A 9,351-nucleotide genomic window follows, 5' to 3' on the forward strand; every position below is an offset into this window, starting at 1 on the left:
CTCCCTTCTTTCCTTCCCCCATCTCTCTTTCTCCCTTCTTTTCTCCCTCCCTCCTTCCTGTATGTAACACTATTCAAGTCAAAATGGTAACTGCAAGATTATTCAAAAACAAGAAATACTAAATGTTGTTTGTATGGCTGACAACCTATATCTGTCTGGGGTTATGTACATTCCTCAGACATGTACAGGTGAAAGCTGTGTGCTAAGCTCAAGGGACACAGCGTACATGAGGCAGTCCCTGCTCTCAGGGTGCTGACATTCTGACAGGGAAGACAATCATGAAAACAACTTCTCACAACAAATTTAGAATTAAGTAAGCGCTGACAAAGGGTAGAAGCAAAGGAATGTGGAGATGTACACAGAGGAAGATTCCACAGAGCAGGGCAGCTAAGAAGACAGCCAAGCTGAGCCTTGAAGTGTACATAGAATCCAACAAGCAGAGCTAACTGCAAAAGCAAGGACAGAGGTCTGGAGAGGCAGGCCTTGCTCAGGGAATTGCTGCTATGAGATGTAGCTGGGATGTGGGGTAGGCAGTGGGAAGGTATCTCAAAAGAGCTAGGGGTTAGCAGCCGGGTTTAGCCATTCTAGATTCTAGGAGTTCTTGCTGGTGCCTAACAAAGAGAAGCACAGCACTCTGCCCACCCAAAGAGAAGGTGAAGGGCACAGCAGCTGCATGAGGAAACAGTCAATTGCAAACCCTCTGTGCACTCCTTTTAGAGGAAGGCCCATCCTATGATCCTACAGGTTCTGCTTTCCCTAGTCCCATGGCTCATGGTTATGCTGTTGGATTAGCAAGGGTTTGGAATTAGCAGCTGACTGGTTACCAGAATCTTGGGCTTGTTTTTAGAGTGAGAAGATAATTATCCGGCTGCTGCAGTCTCTATGTTTGTGTCATCCCAAAATTTGTATGTTGAAATTTAATTCTCAATGTGATAGAACTAAGAGGTGGGGCTTTTGGGGAGGTGATTACATCAGGAGGGCAGAACCCTTATGCATGGGATTAGTGCCCTCATAAAAGAGGCCCAAGGGAGCTTGTTTGCCCTTCTACTATGTGAGGTAGCAAAAAGGCCATCTTTGAGAGCAAACCCTCACCAGATACCCAGTCTGAGGGCACCCTGATCTTGGACTTTGCAAACTCCAGAGCCACAAGCAATAAATTTCTGTTGTTTATAAGTTACCCAGTCTAAGGCACTTGTTGCCACCCCAGGAGTGATAGCTCCAGGCCAGTCCCTGCCTTACCGTACAGTCCCTCCAAGCTTGGAGACATCTCCTCTCCACCCCATACCTTTGAGGCTGTAAGATCAGACTGGGAGTAAACAGTTTTCCTAAGGTTACTGAAGAGCTCCGCCAGGGTGGCTCGGTGGCGAGCCTGAGACAGGCGTCTTCGGGCCACCCGCGGCTCAAGCTTCTGCAGAGGTGATGGTAGCTGGGGCATCACTCTGCCACTGGGGTTGCTGCCTTCTTCAGGGGTCGTCATAATAAGCTGTAAAGTAATAGTATGCTTTTCCCCCCAAATAATAAAAATACAATATTAAAGGAAAAGGACAGCAGATTGAAGCAGACAGAAAGATACCCCTCCCAAGGAAAAGTTCCAAATCAATGAATATCATCAATAAAAGACACAAAAAAATCACAGATGACAGAAAATCTGTTATTAAAGCTCGATCTCTGAAAGCACAAACCACCCATATTGGACTTACAGTTGAGAGGTCCTAGGACTTAACTCAGGAAGGTTCCTGCACATTGCAGGTGCTCACCAGACATTTGTAAATTTCAAGTGTTAATTTCAAGTGGGGCGACGGGAGCAGTCATATCCTGAAATTTCAGGCTTCACGGTCTGTTAAAATCTGAACAGATACTTGTCCCACTCTGAATTCTTTTCTACCTTAAGAATGCCCTCTCTCTATGATCTGGGTAGTGATTACACAGGTATATACATATGAAAAAAAATCCTCAAGGTGTATACTTTAGACTTGTAAACATTTAATTTCTTTCTTTCTTTTTTTTTGAGACAGAGCCTCACTCTGTCACCTAGGCTGGAGTGCAGTGATGTAATCACAGCTCTCTGTAGGCTTGAACTCTAGAGCTCAAGCAATTCTCCTGCCTCAGTGTCCCAAGTTACTGGGGCTACAGGCATGTGCCATCACAGCTGGCTACTTTTTTTAAAAATTATTTTTTATTTTTTGTAATCTTTAAAATTAAAAAAAAAAATTTTTGTCTCACTGTGTTGCCCAGGCTGGTCTCAAACTTCTGACCTCAAGTGATCCTCCTACCTTGACCTCCCAAAGCACTGAGATTGTGCCCAGCCAGGACTTGTATACTTTTCTGTGAATATATATACCTCAAAAAGAAAGGAGATTATAACATATATACCTCAAGAAGAAAGAAAAGAAGACAATGCATTCTACCACCTGTAAAAGCAAGAAGTCATCTGATAACAGAGAAGCAGAATGTGGTTTGCTTTGTCTTGCTTCTAGTGGGTTCTGGAGATGATCATTATGTCATGTTTTATCACATCTGAACTTACAGACCAGGAGCCTTTCCCTAGGGTAGGGCGACTCTGGTACTGGTATGTAATAGCATAATAAGAGACAGAGGCCAGGGCTTCTTACTTAAGCCATAGACCCCTCTATCACATGCTTACTTCACCACTCTGAGGAGAGTTGCTCCCCACTACTCTGCTAGCTCTTTGAACAGAGGAGCTGCCTCGTCATAATCTTTTTTACCCCTAGTGCCAAGCACAGAGTCTGGCCCTCAATAAGTGCTCAGTGCTTGGGTTTCAGATAAATTGGAATGAAAGATCTCCACTGGGCCTACTCTCTCCTGAGCTCAGTCCTACTGTACAGGGACAATGCATGAACCTCGACCAGGAGTTTGTCAATTCTGATGTATGTCAGAGTTACCTGGGGAGACTGTTGAAAATATATATGTCTAGTCCCTGCCTTGGAAACATCAGAACTGAGTTCAGAACTGGATGCCCGGCATCTAGCTCCCCTGGGTAAAACTTTCATGGTTTGAGAGTCACCACTAGGGAGCTGACAGCAGCTGAAAACAATTTCCTCCATAAAGGAAATACTGGGGAAGGGAAATGGAAGAAGCCCTTCTTTCTACATTTTAGCAGGGAGAATCAGCCAATAAGACGGTGAACCCAATCAGTCAGTGTGGGATTTTGAAACACTTTTTAGGTCAGAAAGCAACAACCTCATCAACAATGTGGTCTTCGTCAGCATATTGATTTTTCCTTGCTTTGCTTCTCAGAATAGCAGCAGGAGGGTGGTAACTGGGTGATGCTGTAGCTACCCGTGCTGGTCCCTGTGAGTCTCTGTAATGTCTATCACCAGGAGCTACATCAAGGTGCCTCCTGAGGGGGAAAGAGTGGAATCCACAGAGGCCCCTCACACTCAGCTCCAGGGCTATGTTAAACTAGAAGCCACACCCTAATGGTCTCTAATTTCCAGACACCAACTAAACTTTACTAGGAAGCAAAATGAAACCAAGGTTTTGAGCTGCCCAGGGGAAAATGAGAATCTTTTAAAATATAAGAGCACAGGCATTCTTTGCTTCTTTAAATTAAAAAGCAACAGATGTGCCTGGACACCAGGGGATTTAGGTTAACACACACAAAACAGGAAGCTAATAGGAAACACTGTTCTAAATGAACAGAGGTATAAAAATACCAGCATCCTTCCAGGATCTTGAATGCTCTACTAGTCCCAGAACACTAACACCAAAGGACTCTGGGCTTGTAGGGAATCTGGAACTTTCCCAATGCCAATGCCAATTGTGTGGGTTTCCTCCCAGGCATCTGCCCAAACACACTGCTTGAAATACCTGGACGGCTGTGTGGGCAGTTTCAGTCCTGGAGAAGGGCAGACTTTCCCATTACTTGCTTCTGCGGGTAGTGACAGTGCCAGAGCATCCTGGCCAGCTGTCTGGAGTTGTGGCCTCCACTTTGCCCAGCCTCCCGCAGGTGCCCTCTAGCTAGGGAGGGAGAAATTTATCCGCCTGGCTCAGGGACAGGAACACTGTAGGAAAGATGGGAGAAGATCCTCCCACTATGCCTTGAGGGGAGAATTAAGACTAGTAGTAGTAGGCTGTGTGTGGTTTTATACGCCCCCCCCCATGCTGCCTCCTGCTGGCCACTTGGAATGATTTTGCTATGAGCCCCACAAAGCATTTTTTCCACATTATCTTAATTGACTTGAAATTTTGTTTTCTTTTCAGAGGCCCTGACAGGGGCTTAGGTTGTTACTTTCCAGACAGAGCTTTTTGCTGCAAAAATGCAGTTGGGTCTGTCCCATCAGCACATGCAATTTGTGTAAAGGGCTGACTCCCCAGGACACATGGCTCAGAAGGGGCTGCCTGAGATGGGGGAGGGAAGAGCAGGAGCCTCCTCCACCTTATTCCAAACTCTGCCAGGAAATGGGGGAACTGAACATATTGTAAAAGGGGAACTAACCGTATTGTAAAAATGAGATCAGTAAATGATCTTCCATTTAAAAATAAAAACCTTTTCTCCTAAAAGCCCTCTGCAAACGAAAAGTATATTAAGGAAACTGCTGCCGACAGTGTAAGGAATTATAGCAGTGTAGAGAGTATAGTCTGGAACTCCATCCCTAGAACCTGAAAGTCTGTATTTTAATAGCTTTGAAAACTCAATCTCCCATTTGCCTCCTTCTCTCACTTGTGTTCTTTAACAAAAGAAACTTGTTCTCCACCCCATCAAACTCTATTCCATGGCCCATTGCTTTTCCTCCCGCCTATAATACCACTCTTTTCTGCCGCCTTCCCCCAGCCCCCAGTTTCTACTGATCTAGAGCCAATTTCCAGTTTAAGTCCCAATTCCTTTAAAGAGCTTCCCAGGCCCAGGCCACACTGGTTTTTAATTTAACTATGTTTTGGCAGTAGTTCAGTAAGATCTTTGGTCGGGATCTGTGTATCAAGCATCAGTGGTGTCCCTCCCAGAATGGGATACCATGTGCAGGCATAAATGATTACCTCCAACACTCTTTTCTTGGCTGCTTCTCCCAAACTAAAACCAAGGAGTCTATTTCCTGGACAACATTTCCCAGGCATGAGGACAGGCAGAGGTGCTGGGGTGCTAGGTTGAAGAAGCTAAAGGAAAATAGAGATTAAGAGGAAAACTTGAAAAGGAAGAGGAATACCATTTTAACCCAGAAGACCACTCCACACCCCAAGCACTCACTCTCCTATGAATTCAGCTTTTGGCAACATTCACAGTAAGAGGCGATGCATCTGAGAATCTTTTTTTTTTTTTTTGAGTTGGCATCTCACTCTGTCACCCAGACTGGAGTGCAGTGGCCGCTCCTGGCCACTGCAGTCTCGACCTGCTGGGCTCCAGCGATCCTTCTGCCTCAGCCTTCCAAGTAGCCAGAATTACAGGCATGCGCTACCACGCCCAGCTGATTTTTTGATTTATTGTAGAGATGAGGTCTCACTGCCCAGGCGGGTCTTGAACCTGCGGGCTCAGGCAATCCACTCACCTCAGCCTCCCAAAGGCACGGGATTACAGGCTGAGAATCTTAAAAAAGCCCTTTTGAAGGTGAGGCCAGCCAACTGCGAATTAAGAAAGTCAGGGAGAGATTTTACAGAGTCAAAAATCTCAAAATGCTATTCTGACTTGGGAAACTGGGCGTGCCTGGAGAGGTGAATATGAATGGGCATCTAAAATGTGTGAGAATTGAGGGAACTCGGTACAGAGACAGCAGTTTGAAGGAAGCTAGTCTTAAGAATTCGGGGCAGGGTAAGGATGCAGGGTTGCACTCAGAGATTGTATACAGCCAGCAGATGAACGGGTGTCGGCAAAAGCAGGCTGGATTATGGATTACTCAAGAGGAGTCATAACCCTAGCTTCAAGTTAACCAGCCATGTGATTTTGGACAAGTCAAGAAACCTCTCCTGTCTTAATTTCTCTCTACATATAAATGAGGTGAAAATTATTTAACTAGATTACAGTCTAAACTTTTTCATGTTTAAAAAGTCACAGTCATTATTCTGTAACTATCTAGAGGGAGAGAAAACAACACAAGCAGCTCATATCCAACAGAAGTGGGATATGGTGCACACAGCAGGGTGAGAGGCTACATTTTAAGGATTTCTGGAGACTTCCTTATGTTTATGAACAAATGTTTACTGAGCACATTCTCTATGCAAAATCCATTTATTTTGCAAGAAATTGGGGCCAAAAATAATATTAGGCATTTCAAAAGGGCCATAGCTCTAACATATTTTCCCCTCTTAAAAACATACTGCTGGCCAGGCGCAGTGGCTCAAGCCTGTAATCCCTGCACTTTGGGAGACCAAGATGAGAGGATTGCCTGAGCCCATGGGTTCGAGATCAGCCTGGGCACGTCACGAGACCTCATCTCTACAATAAATCAAAAAATTAACTGGGTGTGGTAGCACATGCCTATAGTTCTGGCTACTTGGAAGGCTGAGGTGGAAGGATCGCCTGAGCCCAGCAGGTCGACCCTGGGGTGGCCGTGAGTGTGATGGAATGAGACTCTAACTCAAAAAATAAAAAATGTGCTGCTGTGTTTAACCTCATTCTGGAGATCAGCTTGCCAAGTATAAACTTTCAATCTAACAAAGTTAGAAAACAGCTTAATTGACACGTTCTTCTAAAAGGGCATTTTGTGAAGATTCGCACTGTCACACACCATATTTTTTATTACTCCTCATTTATAAAGTAAAACACACTTTGATTACCAAATATTTTCCTATTAAAACACCCCTTAGCTGGGTGTGGTGGCTCATGTTTGCAATTACAGCACTTTTGGAGGGCGAGGCAGGATGATTTATTGAGCCCAGGAGGAGATCAGCTTGGGCAATATAGTGAGACTTCGCCTCTAAAAAAATTCGAACAAAATAAGGCAGGCATGGTGGATGAACCTCTACTCCCCTTTTCTCCTGAAAGTCCTCTGCAGATGAAAAGTATATTGAGGCTGGGCTCGGTGGCTCAGCTGTAATCCCAGCACTTTGGGAGGCCGAAGTGAGTGGATTGCCTGAGTCCGCAGGTTCAAGACCCACCTGGGCAACCTGGCGAGACCTTGTCTCTACAATAAATAAAAAATTAGCCGGGCGTGGTAGTGCCACGCCTGTAGTTCCAGCTACTTGAAAGGCTGAGGCAGAAGGATCACCTGAGCCCAGCAGGTCAAGGCTGCAATGGCTGTGAGCATGCCACTGCACTCCAGTCTGGGCAACAAAGTGAGACTCCAACTCAAAAAAAAAAAAAAGAAATGTATATTGAGGAAACTGCTCCCATCTACTTGGGAGGCTAAGGTGGAAGGATCGTGTAAGTCCAGAGGTGGAGCCTGCGGTGAGCTGTGATCATACCCCTTCACTCCAGCCTGGACAAAAGGGTGAGACCATGACTCAAAAAACAAAGAACCAACACTTAGAGCTAATATTTTTAAGCTCCCTAAATTTTGTTTGAAATGCCCCATTTTCTCCAAGTTTCAGTGAAACGTTAAATGATTTTTAAGCATCACTCCAAGAAATATTTGAGTGTAATCTGTTCTCATTAGCCAACTGGGAGCGAAGACACACAATTGCAACCCACCGGCACCTGCCTTTGACTCCTGATGAATATCAGATTATGAAAAAAAAAGTGACTCCTGATGAATATCAGATTATGGAAAAAAAAAAGAAAAAAAATCCAAAATCATTCTCAAAAATGTACGTAGCCACCATGACTTTTACAAAAGCTCGCGTGAACCCAAACCTAAACGTTTACCCTTTTGGTTCTATTTGCATTGAAATCATTCACATACAGATGAACACTCACATGCCTAAGGGCACCTTTCTGGAGAGGAGCGTTTAGAAGGAAGGAAGACAGGCACCTGTGGGCCCCCGGTGCACAGGACCTCCTCACTCCTGGGACAGCGGTGACTCGGCACCGCACGCCTGCCCACTACAGAAAACAGAGCTGGCACTTCAGCACAGGGAGGAGGACCAATCCCAGCCCTGTCTCCGTCCCCCACAGCCAATGGTGATTCGCAGTGACTGACCAATCAGAGAGTGGTCGTGGAAGAAACAGTGTTACAAGTAGTCTGAAGGTGACACAAAAGGGCGGGGAGAGAGGAGGTGGGTAGGACTGACCTTCTCACCTTGCTAGGTCATGAGTGGGACAGGGAGGGAATCAGGGGCTCCACACAGCCTGCATGTGCCCACAGAAGTCTAAATGAATGTCTCACCTGACACTGAGCCCCAGTTTTCTCATCCCTCAAATGGGGCGAAGCCACTACCTTAAAGGATTGTCCTGAGGGCTAGAGAAGACACCTTAAAGGGGGCAGAGTACCGGGTTCCCTGTCTCAAGGGGAAAGGTGAGAAAAATGTAGGCATAAAGGAAACAGATCCATAAAAGGGAAAGGGGAATGGCATTTTAAATAAGGCAAAAAGAAATCCCATCTTTCGATGGGAGGAATAGGAGTTGCAGAGAAGTGATTTTTAAAACCTCAGATTAAAATATCAAGAAGAAAAGAGAAAAAGCGTTTACTTTTTGGGAAAGTAGAAAGCAGATATTCCAACCTGGAAAAAAGATTTTTCCTCCTCAAATGCAGATATACTCTTGTCTTTAGGCCTCTTTTTTCTTGTATGTCTGTATCCTGAAATATTTCGGGATGGTCATGATCTCACAACATCACTTTGGCCCAAGGAGTACCAGCCTTGCTCACTTGGTGAGAAGATGTGGGAATAAGCCCCTAGGAAGTGCCCAGCTCAGAGCTTGTTGTGCATGGAGGAAGAAACATTGCAAGTCCCTGGTTCTTCCTTGCCACTATCTGACCTGAAGTGCGCTACTTCACCCCTGGGGCAGGGGTGAAACAGAGGACACACGGCTGAGTAGAAGCAACAGGGGCTTTGGTGGCACTTGGAATTGGATTCCAGGGCTACAAAGCCCCTACAGAATTATGAAATAGGGTACCTGGCATGCGGTAAACACTCCTTAAATTTTACCTTAGTGAGACACAGACTCATCTTTAAAGGATATTGGTGGAACATTAAACAATGCTCTCTATATGAGGAAACTGTCACATAAAAAGCGCCCATTAAGAGTAAAATCCTTAGCCGGGCGTGTTAGCTGCACCTGTAGTTCCAGCTACTTGGAAGGCTGAGGCAGAAGGATGGTCGGAGCCCAGTAGGTCGAGGCTGCGGTGGCTGAGAGCGTGCCACTGCACTCCAGTCTGGGTGACAGAGTGAAACTCCAACTCAAAAAAAAAAAAAAGAGTAAAATCTTATTCTTCCTTTCATGGTACATTTAAAATGATCACTTTTCTACAAAATTCTGCCTAGGTTTTTTTTTTTTTTTTTTTGAGTTGGAGTGTCACTCTG

The 9,351-nt window shown here is 45.2% G+C and overlaps 1 protein-coding gene across 1 annotated transcript in view; it reads right to left on the reverse strand.

Moving 5' to 3' along the window:
- The window catches only part of STRA8 (stimulated by retinoic acid 8), a 37,910-nt gene that overhangs the window by 16,542 nt on the left and 12,017 nt on the right, over nt 1-9,351 (reverse strand). The window contains 1 exon segment of the mRNA XM_008054805.1: nt 1,286-1,490. Coding sequence (XP_008052996.1) covers nt 1,286-1,490 — 205 coding nt within the window.

This window comes from Carlito syrichta, unplaced genomic scaffold, assembly GCF_000164805.1.
Source record: "Carlito syrichta isolate Samal-C Ts95f unplaced genomic scaffold, Tarsius_syrichta-2.0.1 Scaffold301530, whole genome shotgun sequence".
NCBI lineage: Eukaryota > Metazoa > Chordata > Mammalia > Primates > Tarsiidae > Carlito > Carlito syrichta.